Genomic DNA, 22,459 nt, shown 5'->3' on the forward strand with positions numbered 1-22,459 from the left:
GAAGATGAAGGAAGAAAGAAGAAGCATTTAAATAAAGGAATTGTCAAAAACTGTCTCTTGTCATTTTTAACATTTTTGACAGTTTTTTAGTGAAATGGTAGGGGTAAGTAACCCCTTACCATTTCACACAGGGGGGGGGCCGGGATCTGGGGGTCCCCTTGGTAAAGGGGGCTTCCAGATTCCGATAAGCCCCCCGCCCGCAGACCCCCACAACCACCGGCCACGGTTGTGGGGATGAGGCCCTTGTCTTCATCAACATGGGGACAAGGTGCTTTGGGGGGCTACCCCAAAGCACCCTCCCAATGTTGAGGGCATGTGGCCTGGTACGGTTCAGGAGGGGGGGGGGGCCGCACTCTCGTCCCCCCCTCTTTTCCTGCGGCCTGCCAGGTTGCGTGCTCGGATAAGGGTCTGGTATGGATTTTTAGGGGGACCCCACGCCGTTTTTTTTTTTTTTTTTTTGGCGCGGGGTTCCCCTTAAAATCCATACCAGACCTGAAGGGTCTGGTATGGAATTTAGGGGGAACCCCACGTCAATTTTTTTTTTTAATTTTGGCTGGGGTTCCCCTTAATATCCATACCAGACCTGAAGGGCCTTGTATGGAATTTAGGGGGACTCCCACATCATTTTTTTTTTTTAATTTTGGTTCGGGGTTGCCCTGTGGGGAATTCCCATGCCGTTTTTATCAATGAACTTCTATGTGTATTGTCGGCAATGCAATAGCCGCGGTAGTTTTAAATGAGTTTTTTCCTTCAAAATGTCATTTTGCTGTCAGACTGTTCTAAACACGGGAAACATGCGCCCCTTTACAGGCATACTATAGACACCCCCCAGGTACGAAATTTAAAGGGATATTACACTTTTATTGTTTGACTTTAAGCATTATTAAAATCACTGCTCCTGAAAAAACGGCCGTTTTTAAAACTTTTTTTTGCATTGATCCATGTCCCCTGGGGCAGGACCCAGGTCCCCAAACACTTTTATTGACAATAACTTGCATATTAGCCTTTAAAATTAGCACTTTTGATTATTCATGTTCGTGTCCCATAGACTTTAACGGTGTTCGCGTGTTCGAACGAATTTTTTTCCTGTTCGCATGTTCTGGTGCGAACCGAACAGGGGGGTGTTCGGCTCATCCCTAATCCTCATCTCTTTCAGTTGGAACAGCTCCAAACCATCCAACAAGAAATTAACAAACCACAGAGAGAAAATCTTCAGCTTAAAAGCTAACTGACTTCCTATTTTTACCCCCCCCCCCATCCCCATGTTTGCATCTTTTTCTTTTTTTTCCTTCTCTCTTTTCCATCTTTTTCTTTTTTATAGCTACGGTATTACACCAGATCTGAAAGAAATCAAAGCACCCAAGTCAAATTGAATATATGCAGATTTCCTGGTCAGAAATATCAACATAAGGGTATGCTAGATGTGTCTGAACTAAAGAATATATGATTGTAAGTACGATTTTTCGAGCACATTTATCCTGTTACCCAGAGATATTTCAGGTTATGGCTAGGCCTTATACTTCTCTTACTACCGACCATTAGTCAGACCTGATTATCCAGGATTTACGGTATCTTTAGTGCATATACATATTTGACACACTCGTACTTTAAAATAACAGAATGAGCAAAAGTTATTGTGGTTTTGAATATCTCAGATTTATTTAGGTTAACAATGGTTCAATAACGTTCTGATTTCCTTAACAAAGGCTGAATCATAATCAATACATGTTACTGTTAATACAGAGGATGTTTATATTTTTAAAATAGGAAATAGGCATGATGGTGGACCACTCTGGATTTACTTTAATCTAATCTACAGAAGGTAACTTTCCTTCACAAAAATGCAAAATTCTTGCTTAAACCAACTAACTGGGAGGAAATTAACACTGTTAAATAACTCTCCTAATAACAGACGAATTTTGGACAATAAGCGATCATTTCAAAAAAAGAAGAAAAAAAAAAGGAGAAAAAAAAAAAAGGAAAGAAGGTAAAAAGAAAAGAAACAATTAATATAAGTCATCTCGTACACCATAACGCCTTATACCTATATTACTTATCTTTGAAGAAACATTTTTGAAGCAAGAGTTTTTCTTTTTCTTTATACAAGTTTGTTTGTTACATTTATAGTATAATAGAATATGTAAAAAAAATGGTACTACTTAATTCACACAAAAAAATTCCATAGGCGATACAGAACAAACCCCTTAAATACAAGAAGCTCTAAATTCCTATGACAAGACTCCTCCTAGTGGCTATCAAGTATATTTAACTGGCTTATTTTATTTTGTTTGCACCTATTAATCCCAACACAATATAAAGTGCATAATGTGTTTATATATAACAGGGTTTGACATATTCACATCTCTGTACACAGATATTCAATTGCTCCCAAATTTCAACTCACACATAAATTGCATTTATTTTCTCACAATCTCCTTTGTTCATAATGCTCTGCATATATCCTGTAATATATGATCGATACAATTAGTTAGCTGCTCCGAAGTGCTAAGAGTCCTAGTACACAAAGTAAGGAAAGAAGAGAAGAGATCATTAATAGTTGAATAAAAATCCAGCTGTTCCTACTTAGACCCCGCTCCCACACAAGGAGTGAAATAATTTTTGCTCTTTGAACCTACCGGACCTTTCTAATAGGGTAGACTAGCTGGTCTAAACCTACCTCCAGAACACTTCTCCATCCTCTTCTTGAGGAAGGAAAACCTCTTCCCTCGACCCCCCCCCCCCTTTTTTCCTTTTTTTTTTTTTTTTCTCCCCCTCTACTCCCCTAGAAACCTAGGGAAAGTTTATCAGACATAAAACAAGACATACAATTCAAGCAAACTTCTATATACTCCTGGGTCCAACTATTCTTTCTTTTGGATACAGGAATATATTCAAAATGCCTATCCACAAACAGCAGACCATATCAACATCAATCAAGCTAATTTCAGTAAACGCTAAAGGGCTTAACATCCCTGAAAAGAGAACCAAATTCCTCAATGAATTTCATAAACTCAAAGCAAATATCATTTGCATACAAGAAACTCACTTTAAAGCTAATAAAGTTCCCAAATTGCATGACAAAAGATTTCCAACGGCATTTCATGCCACCAATCCTGATGGAAAATCCAAAGGAGTCTCTATTTTGATCTCCAAACTGACTCCCCTTCAGATTCATGACACAATGATTGACCCAGGGGGAAGATACATATTCTTAAAAGGAAAGTTGGGACCTCATCCATCACAATAGCTAACATATACACCCCCAACTCAAAACAGGTAACCTTCTTTCGTAAAATAAAGGACTTATTAACAAACTTCGCAGCAGGTATAATCATCTTAGGGGGAGACTTCAATACCCCATTAAATCCGCTCATAGATACCTCGAATGGTAGATCGAGCCTTCCTTATAAAGCACTGAAACAAATCAAACTCCAACTACAGGAGCTAATGCTACATGACACCTGGAGAACCCTAAACCCTCAAACTAAAGACTTTACCTATTTCTCTACAATCCATCAAAAATACTCCAGAATCGATTACTTTTTTTATCTCGCAACCAGACCTTGACTTACTGACAGACTCAACAATTGAAACCATGACTTTATCTGACCATCACCCGATTACCATATCATTAACTTTCCCAGAAAAATCTACCATAACTAAAACATGGAGACTCAGCACCACTGTATTGAAGGATCCTATAGATGTAATTCATTTCAATGATAAACTAAACGAATATTTTGCACTAAATGAAAATGACGAGACATCTTTGATTACTCAGTGGGAAGCACACAAATGTGTCATGAGAGGCGAATTTATAAATAAATTAGCTAAACTAAAGAAGGAAAAACAATCCAAAATTAGATCGTTACTAGACCAAATTCATAAATTAGAAACAACCCATAAAAGAACTGTGGCAATCTCTACATTTGAAGACTTAACTAAAGCAAGAACTCTACTATCAGAAGAGTTGAGCATGAAAACTAAAAGACAATATATCTTAAGACACAAGATATATTATGAGCAAGGCAACAAGAGTGGAAGGTTGCTTGCAAAAGCAGTCTAAAACAAGAAAGTTGCTTCAACAATTCACCAAATAAGAGACAAACAAGGTACACCACATTCTTCGAATGAGGAGATTGCCAAACAGTTCGAACTATACTACCAATCCCTCTATAACATTCCATCAAATCCCAAATGCCCACAAAACTCAGACAAAAGAACAAAACTTATTCAAGAGTTCCTAGAGAAATATTGCCCACCCCAAATATCAAAAAACACAGCGCAAGACCTAGAGTCACCCATAACTGGCCTAGAATTTGATAAAGCCATAAAAGATATGAAAATAGGCAAAGCACCAGGTCCAGACGGACTACCCCTTCAATATTACAAAACATTTACAAACATACTAAAACCAAGATTCTTGAAAACCTTTCAATCATTGTACTCTGAACAACACCCCCCTAAGCAACTACTGGAAGCACATATAATGGTTATACCAAAAGAAGGCAAAGATACAACCCAGGTTACTAATTATAGACCAATATCCCTAATTAATGTCGATATCAAGATATATGCCAAAATACTAGCAAACAGACTCCTACCCTTACTATCTTCCCTCATTTCCTTAGACCAAGTAGGCTTTATCCCGGGAAGAGAAGGTCGAGACAACACAATTAAAGCAATAAACATAAATCACTGGTTATCAACCCAAAAAAAACAGGGTTTCTTCCTCTCCCTTGATGCTGAAAAGGCGTTTGACAGAGTGGCCTGGGACTTCATTGATGCAACGTTAAAACATATAGGAATCCTGCCCCAAATGAGATCTTATATCAAAGTACTATACTCAAATCCAACAGCAAGAGTTCGAGTCAATGGCCACCTGTCAAACGCCTTCAACCTTCGCAATGGCACAAGACAGGGATGTCCCCTTTCACCTCTATTATTTGTCCTCACATTAGAACCACTATTAAATAAAATTAGATCCAACCCAGACATCAAGGGTATAGAGATTCACAAACACACATATAAAGTTGCAGCCTTTGCTGATGACATGCTCCCCTATTCCTCTCAGAACCCCATATCTCTTTACCCAATGTCATTCAAGATTTAGAATATTTCCAACTACACTCAAACCTAAAAATTAACCACTCAAAATCTAGCGCCCTAAATATTACACTACCCCCAAACTCAGTAGAATTATGTAAGAAAAACTTTCCCTTCTCGTGGGCCAATCAAAGTATAACATATCTTGGAACTGAAATCCCTACAAATTTAAACGATCTTTTCAAACTAAATTACTTACCCATTCTAAAAGATACACAGGATGACCTAAAAAGATAGAATTCACTCAATATATCTTGGTTTGGTAGAGCTTCCCTGGTCAAGATGACAATTTTACCTAGATTTCTGTACGTGATGCAAACAATTCCCATTAGGCTCCCATCTGCTTTCTTTAACTCCTTCCGCAAAGCATGCTCTACTTTTATCTGGAGGAGCAAACCTCCCAGAATTAAATTTACGAGACTAAACCTACCCAAAAATAAAGGGGGGATAGCTCTACCAGACCTTCAAAAATACCACCAGGCTGCTCTCCTGACAAGAATAGTAGATTGGAACATTCACAATAAAGTTAAAGACTGGGTGACTCTTGAACAAACAATCTTCTCACACCAAATAAACTCCTTTCCGTGGATCTGCCCAAAACACCACTCAAAAAACATTAAAGCTCACCCCCTTATCGGTCCCACACTAGAAATATTTAGAAACACCTATAAAAAAAACAACCCATTTCCTTGGATGAGTCCTCTAACACCATTAAGAAATAATCCAGATTTTCTCCCAGGTATGGAAAAAAACTTTCTTTCTAAGTCATGGCCACACAAAGAAATCCTGGTCAAACACTTCTTTAAAAATGGTAAACTCTTATCAAGAGACGAAATTAACAAAGACAGTGACTTTCCACAGATCTCTCAATGGAATTACATACAAATTAGACATTACTTGACTAGCAACGAGATAACCCAACACTGGACCAGACCTCTTACGACACTAGAAGACCTTTGTACAAAATCAACCCCACAGAGACATATCATCTCTATTCTATACAACTCACTTTTTATGAGTAATTCTGAATTCTCCAGTTCGTCATGTCAAGCCTGGGAACAAGATCTCAACCTAAATCTGACAGAGGAAAATTGGGAAAGGATCTTTATGTACTCACATAAAGGTTCCCTTAATGTTGCCACTCAAGAGTGTGGCTATAAAATCATCACTAGGTGGTATAGAACCCCCACCCTATTGCACAAATTCTCTCCTCAGACGTCCGACAGATGTTGGAGATGCAAAATTGAGGAAGGCTCGATGATCCACATCTGGTGGACTTGCCCGCTTATCCAAAATTTTTGGAACATGGTTCACGAAACCGTCAAGTCAATCACTTTAGAAAACTTAAACTTTAACCCAGCACAATACCTCCTACACTACAACTCATTACCCAAAAGACAATACCTAAAATCTTTAACCATGTTTATGATAAATGCTGCAAGACACTGTATCCCCTGCCATTGGCGCTCAAATTCTATTCCTTCAAAAAAAGAATGGTTTCGCAGAATAAACAATATAGAAAGAATAGAAGAACTCATAAGCATATCTCAGGAGAAAATAACTTATTTTGCTTCAACATGGTACAAATGGATAGAATTCAAAAACTCTCAGGAATACAAAGCAATCAATATTTAATTAAAAAACTACATTTAATAAACAAGGTTCATAAGAAGGTTCAAAAATGGAACGAAAATAATATGTCTTTTTAACAACCCCCATCTCCTATCCCCCCCCCCTCTTTTTTTTTTCTCTTTCTCCCCTCCCTCCCCTCTCTCACCTCCAAGTCATAACTTGAGTCACTTAATAATTACTACTATATTTCAAGATTTCCTTGATACTACTTGAAAATATAATTAGCATAAAAAGAAAAATGTTTATTTTTGTAAATATATACAATCACATTGTATTCATATACTGTCCGTAACTGTATTAAAACCCATTGTCATATGTACCACTTTTATGCAGATGTACTACTACAATGCTGTCATGTCATTACTTGTTCAATCAATAAAAACCTTTGTGAAACAAAAAAAAAATAAATAAATAAGAAATAAGGAAAGATGACAACAAAAGAAAAGTAAAGTTTTAAAGAGAAAAGACTTATCATCATCAGGATTCATCTTTTCTCTAGTGATAATTTTATCTGTGGTATAATATATCACGAACTGTTCCATCTGTGCGGAGGTTAACAGGATTGAAGATTTACACAACAAAGACAATACATTATTCAGAAACAAAAGAGATGTAGACATTGATATCAATATAGATAACAAAAGTGAGCAAGATACTGATATCAATACAGATGACAAAAGTGATAAAGACAATGATATCAATATAGATGACAAAAGAGATACATTTAGATACACTAATATCAATACAGCTGAAGATTTGTTTGGATATGTACAGGGATATGATTGCTGTGTGAAATTGTATTTCATTCATAGTAATGATGTTGAAGTCAAAGTTTAAATAGAATCTAAAACAAAATTTGTTAAAATGCAGGGATCTTATCAACTAAATAACAGAACCAGAACCTTTGAATGTATTATAGTGGAAAGGGGTTTCTGGTCGGTATTTGTAAAAAAGGTAATGATTCAACAATTTGGTCTGGAGATGTTACTAACCATATGATAAGGTCTGGGAAATGACTTTACCCAGAAGAGCAATTTTATTACCTATTACAAATTTTTTTAAAAATATTAGATCCAGAACATTTAAATATAATAGGAGATGAAAAGGGGGACTTTGTAAGAATATGGGATTTTAAAGTAACAAGAAAATTAGCTCAAATAAGTGTTAGCATTAGTATTACCGCGGTAGATATGATTGTTCCAGAAATTAAAGTGTCTCCACAGTCTTTAAAAATCATTGAAGACATAGATAGTTTGCATTTGGTATGTACTACACAAATATATTTACCTCAAAGTTCAATTTGGAAAAGGAATGGTGAATTTTTGGGTAGCTTTCTTCACAGTACTACTATTATAATTCATAAAGGAATTTTTGTTAGTGTGAATTGGATTAATGATAAATTTAGTTATCATCAAATAGGTGTATCTTTAAATGATACTGGTATATATGAGTGCTGCATATCAATAGAAAATTATCCGGTGAAATGTGCTAATGCAAGTGATGTTGTAATGTCTCCAAGGAAAACTCCATGTATTGATAAGAAAAGTGTTCCTGATAATCCTTTCCAGATTAACCATTTCCAATCCAGAGTTCTCTTGAGAGAAGGAAAGTTTGTCATGATATTGTGGAACTTTAATATTTAACAGAATGGAAAATTTCTACAAGGTTTTCACAATGTCAAGGACATTTGGTTAATATGGAATTGGGTATTGAAAGATGGTTTGGAATTAATAGTAGGAATCATAACAGAAATATGTGTGGTTGTTGAATGTATTTTAGGAGGAGTCAGCACTATTGGAAGTATAACAAATAGTACAGATATTAAAGTGGATGTATATCCTTTACGACCACTTTATACAACAGGCCAGCCTATAATTAGGCTTACCTGTAGCTACACTGGAAATCTCCTAAACCTGCACAGTTTAGGAGATATCCCTGTATTTGCATGTGCCAACGTCATCGGCACATGCGCACTTAAGCAAATTGAAGCAACGGCACGTACCTAACCAGAAGTAACCCTATGAAAGAAAAATTGCAGCTCAAAAATCTCCAGACCTGTTAAAGACATCTGCCCTATTACGATCCTGCAGGTGCTGGCTCTGCTCAAATTTGGAAGAAAGGAAAAAATCCTGGACGGCCGCACACTGCTAAAGGCATCTTTATTTAAATGATTAAAATCCAAAAATAGTCAAATCTTGTGCATAGAAGACAGGGAAAAAACCCAGCTAATGCATTTCACATCATGGATAGATGCTTAGTCATAGACTAAGCATCTATCCATGATGTGAAATGTGTCAGCTGGTTTTCCCTGTCTTCTATGCACAAGATTTGACTGTTTTTGGATTTGAGTGAATCGTTTAAATAAAGATGCCTTTAGTGGTGTGCGGCCGTCCAGGATTTTTTCCTTTCACCCGGAAGTAACCCCCCGGGGAGATGTCGGACGCCGGAGCGGTGAACATGGGCCGCTGCGGGGGCTTTGATCTCAGGTAAGTAATTCATATTGAGCTAGTATGCTATGCATACTAGCTCATTATGCCTTTATCTTGCAGGGGTTTTTTTTTGAATTTTTTAAACCAGTTTACAACCACCAGTTTACAACCACTTTAACACTTTAAAGTCTGATCTCAAAACAGCTGGTTTAGTGGAAAGTAAAGGTATTAAGGTACAAAGAAATTTAAATCAGATACGGTTATTAAAACAGCTAATGTAATGGGTCCATCTATTTTACATCTTCAAAATATTACTCTCAATTTAATGACAAGTGAACAACATTCTAATATAGCCAGAGCATGCCTAGAGATCCAGACTGAATATTCCACTCATTTTAAAATAATTGCACAAGCATTTCAGAGTGGAATAACTCCTCTTGCAGAATTTATCCAGAGAATATGTATATGCTATAAATCATACAGATTTATGGGTAAATAAATGAATAGGATGCAATCAGGATGTATGTTATAGTTCTTCTATGATTCCAATAGCAGGGAAAGAACGAATATTGGTTCCAATCACTGTCTTGGGATTACCGGTCAGCAATACACAATTATTATATCATAAATTACAGTATACAGATTTTGCATTTAACAATGACAATTTTGAATTAGAACAATTAGATCTGCCATCATGTTAACAATTCCAGTCTTAAGTTATTTGTTTACCTAATCAAGACAAAAGTATATTTCATCCTTGTTATCGTAATCATACATTATGTTCAGCAAGAATCGAAAAAGTTGAAACTATTTCTGAATTAATTACTCTTGTAGATAAAAAGAAGGTTTGTTTTCAGATCATGTCAGACACAGAAAAGGGTTAAACCTTTTTTTCTCCTCTTGTACAAATACTGAAAATCTAAATCAAGGCTTATATTGTATAGAAGGAGACATTGTAGCAATACGTGTTAATGGGCTGAGAAAAAATTTAACAAATATGCTTATGAAAAATATAAGTGCTCTTCCCTCACAATACAATATATCTCAGATAGATGAATTTCCTTGGGAAGAATGGGCAAATGTAATTCAAAAGGATAAAGGTTTATTAATAGCTTTAGCTAAGGAACTTGCAGAAATATTGTTTAAACATGAACAAGGAAATTTTCAAGAAATATCTCATCAATGGTCAGAGTTCTCAGGTAATAATTGGTGGAAAAAATTCAGTAATAGTGTATCAGTTTGGGGGAAAACTTTAACCACTTCAATACAGGGCACTGAGACACCTTCCTGCCCAGACCAATTTTCAGCTTTCAGCGCTGTCGCACTTTGAATGACAATTGCGCAGTCATGCTACACTGTACCCAGACTACATTTTTATCATTTTGTTCCCACAAATAGAGCTTTCTTTTGGTGGTATTTGATCACCTCTGCGGTTTTTATTTTTTGCGAAACAAATAAAAAAAGACTGAAAATTTTGAAAAAAATAAGTTTTGCTTTTGTTTCTGTTTAAAAAATGTTGTAAATAAGTAAATTTTCTCTTTCACTGATGGGCACTGATAAGGCGGCACTGACAGGTACTGATAAAGCAGCAGCGATGAGGTGGCACCAATGAGCGGGCACTGACGGGCACTGATGATGGGCACTGATATGCGGCACTGATAGGCGGCACTGATAGGTGGCACTGATGTGCAACACTGATGGGCATTGATAGGCGGCACTGATGGGCACTCATGGGTGGCACTGGGTGGCACTGGTGGGCACTGATGGGCACTGATGGGCAACACTGATGGGCACAGAAAGGCTGCAAAGATGGGTTCTTATGGGTGGCACTGATGGGCACTGATAGGTGGCACTGCTGGGCACTGATGGGCACTGATAGGTGGCACTGCTGGGCACTGATGGGCATGGATATGTGGCACTGATGGGCTCTGATACACGGCACTGATACGCGGCACTGATAGGCATCCCTGGTGGCACTGGCAGTGGTAGGCATTGGTGTGGGCACTGATTGGCAGGTGCCTGGGCATTGATTGGCAGCTGCCTTTGCACTGGTTAGTATTTCCCTGGGGTTCTAGGGGGCATGCCTGGTGGTCCAGTGTGGCTGGTTTCCCTGGTGGTCCTGGGTGGCTTCCCTGGTGGTCCTGGGAGGCTTCCCTGGTGGTCCTGGGTAGGATCCGAGGGGGGGCTGTGCTGATAAACAATCAGCACAGACCCCCCTTGTCAGGAGAGCAGCCGATCGGCTCTCCTCTACTCGCGTCTGTCAGACGCGAGTGAGGAAAAGCCGATCACGGCTCTTCCTATTTACTTTGTGATCAGCCGTGATTGGACACGGCTGATCACGTGGTAAAGAGTCTCCGTCAGAGACTCTTTACCTAGATCGGTGCTGCAGGGTCAGACTGACACCCCGCAACAACGATCGCTGCAATGCACGCCCCCGGGGGCGCGCAGCGGCTCAATATCCTGCAAGCGTCATATAACGCCCAGTCAGGATATTGAAACGACTTTGCCGCCGTCATTCTGCTATATGGCGGGCGGCAAGTGGTTAATTACTTCTGCAGCAGGAAATATTTTATCGCATACTATATTTATTATTTGTATTATTATTATGTTGTGCATTATATTTCAGTTATGTTTGATATTTAGAATGAAAAAATTATATTTTCGAATTAGAAATGAAATCAGAGGTGATGATCTGTTGCAAAATATGCTTAAAAGAAGAATGGGTTCTGGAGTTGCAAACTCAGTTACAAATGACAAAACATTTGGAATTATTCGATCAAAGCCAGAGTATTTTATTTTATACATATTTTCTGGACTTGTCCATATATAATTATTTTTTGGGTGGAAGTGGTGGATTTATTGAATTCTATCACTTCCGCTCCTCTACCGACCTCAATGTTAATTGGGTTTGGTAGAGACTATTTTTCCAACAGCGTCTGAGCGAATTATTGCTTTGTATTGGAAGAAACCTCGTCCCCCTACGCTCTCATACTGGATGCAATTGGTAAACAATAATCTTCCACTGTATACAATAAAGTGTGGGCAAAGTGGTTAGATAAACCGTATACAGCATCGAATGCCCATGGGGGTTATTGTTAGACATGTGCACACTGAAATATTTCGTTTCGGAATTTTGTTTTTGTACGAAAAATAAATGTATTTAGTTACTCCCGAAATTAGTTTTTTTTTATATTGTTTTGTTAAAAAATGCATTCGTCCGAAAATCTGAAATAATTTAGGTTGAATGTGTCATTGAATGCTTATGGTGTCTGTCGAAAGTTCTAAGAAGATTCGACGGAGCAGCTAAACTGTACGACGCCGCGATCGTACATTTCCGGTCAAATGTTCCACCTACAAGCTATAGTAGAATTCTAATGTTGTATGATACTAGTAATAATTATATTTATCAATTATTATTACTAGTCAACCAACTTTAGAATTCTTCTATAGCCTATGGGCGGAGCATTTGACCATAAATGTCCGCTCGTGGCGACTGCTTTGTCGAATTTTCATGTCAAATATTTTCTCTCTATGTCGAATAATCTTGGACTAATAGAGTTAGGTTAGGCACATTCAACCTTTTTTGCTATTGTCTCTATAATGTGGAATCTTTTCTCTCTATGTCGAATCTTTTCTCTCTATGTAGAATAATCTTGGACTAATAGAGCTAAGGTTAGGCACATTCGACCACAGGTTCGATGGACACAGATCACTATTGTCAGCGTCACGTCGAATCTTCTACCTATATCGAACTGTTGACGCAACGAAAATGAAAATAAAGCATTTGTTTATGTTGGATCTTTCGGTTTTTGGATTATGCGATAACGAAAATACCCGATAACAACGATAACGAAAATACCCGAAATTCGGACGAAAATGCATTCGGACGAAAACGAATGCACATGTCTAGCTATTGTCTATAATAAATGCATTCTCATATGGGAAATGTTTGGGGTCATTGGTGAAAGAAGGAATTTAAGGTTTACTTTTTCCTCTATTAATTCCTCTTTCTTTTTTTTTCTTTCTTTCCTTTTTTTGTAGAATTAATAATTCTTATATTGGATTTTGGAAATTGTATAATTATATTTTTGGTTTAATGTGTATGATGTTTTTGTTGTGTCTTTTTGTGTTTTGTATTTAAATAATGACATTTAATACAAAGATTTAAAAAAAAGGCAGAGTATTTGTGATATGAATGGAGGTGTGAACGATATAAAATAAGAAATATGATTATTATTCATAGTTAAGAGGGGAATGTTATATTCTTAATATAGACATCTCAATTCGGTCCTATAAGTATATAACTGAGGTTATGAAATCCCCTGTAATTTTGTGTACATGAAAGGTCTTTTGAACTAATGACTTACAGATGTGACATTTGAACTGAGTTCTCAATTTCAAGAAGCTGTCAAGACATTTTGATTGATATTCTAAGTGTATATTTTCATAAAGGTATCCCTAAGTAACGGATATCTTGTTTGAGAAACTGGGTGTTTATATAACTACTCTGAGCCATACTGTCTCTCAAACTCACTTCTTGCTCTGTCTTTAATTAGTCATGCTGTTCATATTACATTCCTACTTTTAGCCCCCACCCTTAGAGCGGAGTGGAAGGGAGATGATGAGGGGAGTAATATGGGAATGTGTATTTTTAGGCTCGTTTTCAAACAAAGAAAATTAGTTTATTTGAAAGAAAGATGCAGGCTTAGATGGCACTGCTGCAACACTTCTACTTCTTCTTCACTTCTAACATATCTACAGAAACTCAGCATACAGACATTTTGTACAGCTGCTCTCAGGACAAAGGAATCTTGAGCACATCTCTTGAACTTATTTTATGAAACAAACAACTTCATCTCGTATCTTTGAGCTTATTTGAAGCTACATTTATTTAGTATTTGAATGTACAACTTTTGTAAGTATTTTTGTAACTTTTGTGTGGAAATAAATCACATGGTTTGATTCAAGCTGACTCAGTCATACAAATAAGAAATTTGTCTCACCATCATCTAGAAAAGGCAGAAGAGTCTTTTCACAGCCAAAGCTACTTATGTAGCATGTGGAAGAAGGTGCTCTGGTCAGATGAGACCAAAATGTAACTTTTTGGCCTAAAAAGCAAAACGCTATGTGTGGGGGGAACTAACACCGCACATCACCCTGAACACACCATCCCCACCATGAAACATGGTGGTGGCAGCATCATGAGGTGGGGATGGTTTTCTTCAGCAGGGACAGGGAAGCTGGTCAGAGTTGGTGGGAAGATGGATGGAGACAAATACAGGACAATCTTAGAAAAAAACCTGTTAGAGTCTGCAAAAGACTTGAGACTGGGGCGGAGGTTCACCTTCCAGCAGGACAACGACCCGAAACATCCAGCCAGAGCTACAATGGAATGGTTTAGATCAAAGCATATTCATGTGTTAGAATGGCCCAGTCACTGTCCAGACCTAAATCACATTGAGAATCTGTGGCAAGACTTGAAAATTGCTGTTCACAGACACTCTCCATCCAATCTGACAGAGCTTGAGATATTTTACAAAGAAGAATGGGCAGAAATGTCCTCTCTAGATGTTCAAAGCTGGTAGAGACATCCCCAAAAAGACTTGCAGCTGTAATTGCAGAGAAAGGGGGTTCTACAAAGTATTGACTGAATACTGAATACAAAAGCTCCCCACACTTTTTACATATTTATTTGTAAAAAAAAATGTAAAAAATTATGTGCCACTTTGTGTTGGTCTATCACATAAAATCCCAATAAAATACATTTACATTTTTGGTTGTAACATGAAAAAATGTGAAATTTCAAGGGGTATGAATACTTTTTCAAGGCTCTGTATATTGCACACATATTTTCATTATTTCCATCAAGGTATATCTAAACCCAAGTGCATAAATGTCATACATTTCAGCTTAGCAGTCCTTGGATGTGATGGTAAGAATTTAAATTGAAGCATCACACCACTGCTATAAGAGGTCCAGATACAACTTTATTCCAAGTCAGGGGTACAACCCAAAAACGCAGCCAATGCATTTTGGGGGTTCAAGCACCCCTTCATCATGGCTACTTTTGTGTACTGTACCCCTGACGTTTAATGGAGTAAAGTTGTATCTGGATCTCTTATAGCAGTGGTGTGGCGCTTCCATTTCAATTCTTGTTACATCCCACTATAAGCGAAGGAGACTGTGGAGATCCTCTGAGGTGTAGAAGCCACCTGCCCAGGAACCAGATCAATTACACTAACATTAATACCTTACGTTAACAATAGCAGTAAGTTAACCCTACGGGTCCAGCAATATCTTTCCACTTTCCTCAACTCTTGAATGTCATTCCGGCACTTGTTTTTGGTTTCTAGCTTTTTGACATCTGTGTGGGGGCAGGAGTCAATCTTTTTTTTTTGTTCCATAATGTTTATTGATAAACAAACAACATAGATAGTACAGAAACTGTTTGACACATATGGTTACATGCAGCAAAAGTGGCAAGGAAAAATGAATGAAAGAATCTGCAGTACAGTATCACAAAGTGTCATCAACCATAGGGTACATGCTATAAAATATTAGCATTATGAAGGGGTATGTGCCCAACAATATACAACAAAACAGATACCAAAACAGGGTAAAGAGAATCCAATAACTGTTGAGTCAATAGAAAGTTTGCACCCCCGTAATGGAGGCGGCAGGGGTCAGGGTGTATCTCAAGGGGGAACATGTCCAGTGGAGGTCCAATGGAGAGTATGAGGGGTAGGGGGGAGGTAGGAAGGGGTAGGGGACCTGGGAAGGGAGGGGGAAGAGGAGAGGAAGGGGAATAAGGGTCAAGGGTAGGGGGTGATAAAATGGCAGGAGGGGTGTGTAGAGGAGGGGAGGATGGGGGGGGGAATCCCAGGGAGTACAAGCCAGCCTGCCACTCATCTGTTTGGGAAAAGGTGGGTGTGACAGAGGGTTTTGTGGAACCCAGCCTACCTTAGAGAGGTTGGGAAACTCCTTGTCCAGCTCCACCAGCCCCTCTTATGTGTAAGTTTCCCTGTGTCTATTAGGGTCACAGGGTGAACGAGAACCCCAGTAGGGTCTGCACTAACCAGACTCACCTTACAACCACACCGGACTCAGCATTTTTTGTTACCCCTGTTATCCTGGGCTCTATATGTGTGGTTTGTGGGTACAGAATGAAGGGGCTCTTTCATTTGGAACAAAAATATTTATGAACAATATGGCTCCAGGAATATATGATGATAAATTCCACCTTTCATCTCAGACCATTGCTAGATGGTTTGAGGTGGGGTGGGGGGTATGTGTTTGTTAAGTGCCTGTATCCCATTGTTCTATTATTTCTGTCACATAAACATCCCAAGTATTATGGGATGTATATGTGTATGTGGATTGTCTTACATGTTAATAAAACCTCTGTCAGCTATTAGATGTTAGATGTTAGAGGGGGGGATTTCTCCAGCAGCCCCTCCTAAAGATGGTCTACTGTTGGAAAGTTAAACATACCTGTGTGTCATGTTACTGGAGGAGGTAAAGTTTACCCCGGGACATTATGTAAAGAAGGGGGGATTGTCCCCAGAGTGTATATCTCTTTTGTGCCTGTGTTTCAATAAACAGTCTTATGTTTGTTACCACCCTACACCGATGTCTCAACAAGTGATTGAGTGGGCTAAGGGATCTTGGATTGTGCTGGTACCGGGCAAGTGAAGCTTATACAGAGGACAGACTCTTCTTGAGTACGGTGGTCCATCACAATTTAGACCTTGGAGGTGGAACTCACGGTTTAGGCTTGAGGTATATCGTTCAGAGTCAAATATTCATACACTTAGTCAAATTTTGATACATTTCTGAATTAAAAACATCCAAAACATGCCATCTACAGCTATCAAACACCCAATATCGTTGTTCACCATTCCCCTCATGAGATAAACCAGGTCAACTGTTTTCTTCTTACTGAGGTATCAGTTTTTTTTTTTTATTTACAAGTATGAAGGATGAATGAAATTTGGGGATTCCCCATTGGTTCAATCCTTCCTTTGTATTGGGGTAATTACATACATGACATGTTTTAGGCAGAGAGATTCCCTCAACTGTGAGTCTAAAGCCAATGCAATCTACAGCACTGCAGAATGGAATCGGTCATTTCCATCATGTGATTGGTGAGGTCAGATCGGTTTGTGTCCAAACTACTTATCAAGTCATGGTACGAGTGTTTATAAAAAAATTGCCATCATACTGTTCAGAAGATGGGCTGTGGTCAAGGCAACTGACAAATCTCAGTGTCACCTTCTTTTTGCAGCAGTCAGTACTGAAAATGGGTTTTTGAGCTGACCAAGGTTGACGTTCAGAGCTTGAACCGCATTGTTCTCTTCTTGAAGGGCTTGGAAATAAGTCTGAAATGTTTACTCTCAATGTCTCTTGCATTGTCTTAAAAAAATGAAAGCCCAATATCTAGACCAGTGTCCTCCAAACTGTGGCCCGGGGGATGGATGTTGCCCTTTGTTTGCTTTTATTGCCCTTGGGACATTCACTGAAATCCCCCCCCCCCCAAGTCTGAAGGACAGTATACTGGCACTTTGCTTAGAATGTTTGGAGACCTCTGATATAGAAGCCACTTTTTAGTTCAGAATTAAAAGGGTTAGGACTTCTGCCAACTAGCTCCAGAAGACTGGCTAAGCTCCACAGATCCAAAGAGTAATAAAGGCACTGTATACATTGGACTTAAGAGTCTGGTCAGTGTTTATTCTGGATATCAGTGATATAGCATATCCCTCTTGGTCATTACAAAAAAAAAGGTGCAATGTATGAGTATCAAAAAACAGGCACGCTTTGTACATACCCTCATGGCTTTGAAGTGGTGATAAGCTGTGTGTATTTAAGGAGAAATGCTAGCATGTCCAGACATGGAGAATTTACGTCTAATAAAAAGCATACACTCTTTATTACACACATTTATACAACCATGAAAGTTCCTAGCTGGATCAGCTGACTCAAAGACCCTTCTTCTGTGAATTTGATTATTTTTGGATTGCCCCGGGGATGCTTCAGCTTAATTCTCACCAGCTCTCCTGAAACAGAACCAGCTCAAAAAGTTCTTCCTCAGTTTGGGGCTTGCCTTGATGATGATTATGGATTCCAGTGTTGGGAAGATCAGCATTAGTGACTGAATAATAAAATACAAAGGATTATTAGACTTATTCACATTTGTGAGGTTAATCATATAACAGGAGAAGGACAAGACTGAGAGAATGAGGAACATGACCATTGATTTTATGAGGGTGACATGGACCTGAACATCGAAACCAGTCTGGCTGAGGTTGTTGACGTGCTTCAGAAGAGATGACAAAGAGATCAGGAGGGAGATGGCAATGCCAGTAAATGGAAGGAAGGAGCCAAGGATGATGGCGCCGCTCTTACATAAATAAGTAAGGGAAACATCTTCAATGGTTGTTCCATTTGTAGAGTTATGGATGAGACAAAATACATTGTATCTCCACATGTATGCAAGAAAAGCTATGACCAGTGACCCGACTCCCGTCAGGAAAAGAACCTGAGGCAGAAATGCCAACAAATTCTTCTTAATCCAGAGAAACATTCGGTGGCTGAAGTTGGTGATGAAGATGGAGTAATAGATGCTGAGCCAGGCCAACAGCCAGTAGCTAAAATACACGTGGAAGGCAATAAATACAAATGAGATATTGTAACAAGGTAAATCAGTAATATCTGGTAACCAAAATTTCACATCATTTACAATCCATATGCCGCGCATAGCCAGTTTATTTATTCCCATGACAATCTGGATGAGGCTAACTGGATTCCTCTTACCACCTTCTGTCAGGCTTCTCCCATTGAAGAAGACAATGTAGGAATTTAAATAAATGACCACCAAACCTTGCAAGAGGCAAAATGCCGACCAAATACACCAGAGAGGAGACATGTCCTCCTGTCCTGCACGGGATCCTGGCTCCTGAGGTTGTCAACTGGAAGCCGATGAATGCCAATACTCAACAAATCTTCTGTATCTGACATTATGGAATATGATCGCATGACGAGGTGCTTTACATGATTTGCATGAGATGCAGGTTGGCTTTTATTTGTTTGGATATGTGATATCTCACTACCCTTTTAACCAGTTCATTACTTACAACATACATTCTATGTACTGACAGCTTTTGAAGGGATTAATTTAAGGCACCTTTTGAGGTGTGTGCTACCAACTGATCAAATATAAAACCTGCCGAGTGATCGTACATTTTAGACTAAACTGAAGTGTATATGTGTGATTGGATCTATTTCTTGCTGGTTTAAAATGTAAAGAGTTATACGTACCTGTCCTGAAGTCCCTGTTACCCTATGCAATGCAGAAAACACCACCAGTATGTGGATATACAATATCTCACAAAAGTAAGTACACCCCTCAGTGACATTTGTGTAAATCTTTTCTTCTATCTTTTCATGTGACAACACTGAAGAAATGACACTTGTCTACAATGTAAAGTAGTGAGTGTACAGCTTGTATAACAGTGTAAATTTGCTGTCGCCTCAAAATAACTCAACACACAGCCATTAATGTCTAAACCGCTGGCAACAAAAGTCAGTACACCCCTAAGTGAAAATGTCCACATTAGGCCCAATTAGTCATTTTCCCTCCCCGGTGTCATGTGACTCGTTAGTGTTACAAGGTCACAGGTGTGATAAATTGTGTGTTAAATTTGGTGTTATCGCTCCCACTCTCTCATACTGGTCACTGGAAGTTCAACATGGCACCTCATGGCAAAGAACTCTGAGGATCTAAAAAAAAAAAAAAAAAAAGAAAGAAGCGTTACGCTACATAAAGATGGCCTAGGCTATAAGAAGATTGAGAAGCGTGTGTGGCGGCTACCAGGTGAGGAGTACAAGTGTGTCTTGCATACAGTCAAGCATGGTGGAGGGAATGTCATAGTCTGGGGCTGCGTGAGTGCTGCCAGCATGGGCAGCCACAGTTCCTTGAGAGAACCATGAATGCCGACATGTACTGTGACATACTGAAGCAGAGCATGATCCCCTCCTTTGGCCACAGACACACCTCCAAGATGACCACTGCCTTGCTGAAGAAACTGAGGGTAAAGATGATGAACTGGACAAAGCATGTCTCCAGACCCAAAACCTTATTGGGCTTTTGTGGGGCATCCTCAAACGGAAGGTGGAGGAGCGAAAGGTCTCAAACATACACCAGCTCCGTGATGTCATCATGGAGGAGGGGAAGAGGACTCCAGTGACAACCTGTGAAGCTCTGGTGACCTCCATGCCCAAGAGGGTTAAGGCAGTGCTGGAAAATAATGGTGGCCACACAAAATATTGATGCTTTGTGACCAATTTGGACATTTTCACTTAGGGGTGTACTGACTTTTGTTGCCAGCGGTTTAGACATTAATGGCTGTGTGTTGAGTTATTTTGAGGGGACAGCAAATTTACACTGTTATACAAGCTGTACACTCACTACTTTACATTGTAGCAAAGTGTCATTTCTTCAGTGTTGTCACATGAAAAGATAGAATAAAATGTTTACAAAAATGTGACTGAGGGGTGTACTTACTTTTGTGAGATACTGTATGACCTTTACACCTATGTAAGCTTGTATTCACCAGAGCTCCTGATGGTGGAGATGGGTTTTGTTGCATGGTACTACCAGGTCACGTGTAGAGTAATGTCACCAGCACACCCGGATCTCCAAAAATGGGTCCAAAACTTTAATCGATGATCACATATTTACAATAGAAAGCCATTTTTGGGGATCTTGGTGGGCTGGTGACATTACTTTACATGATTGTCTACGATTCCAGCCTGTGGTCACTTTTAAATATAGTCATTCTTATAGGAATGTGTGCCTTGGGAATATTGCATTGCAAGTACCAGGTCACAGTCTCCAGAATCTCCCCACCAGGAGGTGAACAAACCATGTTCCAGTAGCAGATATAGTGGGTAGTAATCAAGCAGAATCGTAGTCAGTAAACTAGCCAAGATCATTAACAAGTGGTTGCCGATTGGGATCAAGCAGAAGCGTAGTTAAGGAACAAGTCAAAGGTCTGTAACAAGTGGTTGCCGGTTAGGATCAAGCAGAAGTGTAGTCAAGTAACAAGCCAAAGGTTGGTAGTGAGTGGTAATGGAGTTAAAGGCAGCTGCAGGCATGCAAAGGAGCAAGATATTGGCTGTAGAGAGCACAACAATCTAGCAAACAGGAAGTGCAGATTCATGGCTTAAATAGGAAGTTCATGGGAGGAGCAATGGGTTCAAGGTTCAGGAGAGACAAAACATAAGGCAAGTTTGTCTAAGGAGTCAGGCAGAGAGCTGTTCAATATTCCTGGTGGCACATTCAAAAGAGTTACTGCTGGGTGCAGCAGAGGTCGTGGGTTCAAATCCTGGTTCTGACACTAGGATTGAAGACAGGGTTCTGTGCAGGCTGTCCCAGTGATCATAAGGATATTCAGTGTAGCTTTTTTTGAGATAATGTGATGAGGTTCCAGCCTCTGCACCACAACTGACAAGAGGAGTTTGAGGAAGTGACCGAATTTCAAATAACATGTCATCAGCATTCACTACAAAATTCATAGAGAGCTTAACTATTTCCAAAGCTACTCAAGTTTTAGGTCTTCCACACTACAAGGACAGCAATGATGTGTTGTCTATATCTTAGTGAATCCTGCACGTCTCCCTGTTGTGGTTTCTGGATGAACCCCCCCATCCCCACCCACTTTGGGTGTTTCTGCTCTTCTTGTTGTAAAATCCCCTTGGAAAGACCATAGCTGGTCCACAGGCCAAAGGAGTCAAGAAAATGGATTTCACCACCAGAGTCAACCGTCTGAATAGCCATACGGCCATAGCTGGTCTGCAGACCAAAGGACTCAAGAACAGGGATATCACCACCAGTAATTGTATGAAAATGTTATTGGAATATTGGTCCAGGGGAAGAAAATATACATTTTTATCACAGAAGGGCATTAAAATGGAACAAATGAACATCAGAATGTAAAAACCAAAGGTCTCAACAAATCCGTCAGTCCATCAGGCTGCAGGATTATCCCAGACGATACCGCTGCTGATCGACAGATAACATCAAACTGTTCAGCAATGTCTCTGAGCTGTTGTCAGTCAGTAAGTATGAGCTGCTGCTGAAATTAGGCCCATCAGCTTTCCAGACAATCTTCCACATTGATGGAGAAGGAGGACAATGCTTCTCGATGCAGTCCAGAATATGGTGGTTCTAATTCCCAAATGCATCCTTCTGTCTTCCTCATGAAATGGATGGAACCAGAAGAGGGGCGTGCAGC

General features: G+C 39.2%; 1 protein-coding gene across 1 annotated transcript; it reads right to left on the reverse strand.

Moving 5' to 3' along the window:
* Window positions 1-18,201: 18,201 nt before the first annotated feature.
* Window positions 18,202-22,002, reverse strand: LOC141147384 (taste receptor type 2 member 9-like). The gene is made up of 2 exons (XM_073634616.1): window positions 21,884-22,002; window positions 18,202-18,811 (listed from the first exon to the last, which is right to left on the reverse strand). Exons 1-2 carry the CDS (start codon window positions 22,000-22,002, stop codon window positions 18,202-18,204), a joined length of 729 nt encoding a protein of 242 aa, XP_073490717.1.
* Between the last annotated feature and the right edge of the window lie 457 nt (window positions 22,003-22,459).

Source organism: Aquarana catesbeiana, linkage group LG06 (genome assembly GCF_042186555.1).
Source record: "Aquarana catesbeiana isolate 2022-GZ linkage group LG06, ASM4218655v1, whole genome shotgun sequence".
Lineage (NCBI taxonomy): Eukaryota > Metazoa > Chordata > Amphibia > Anura > Ranidae > Aquarana > Aquarana catesbeiana.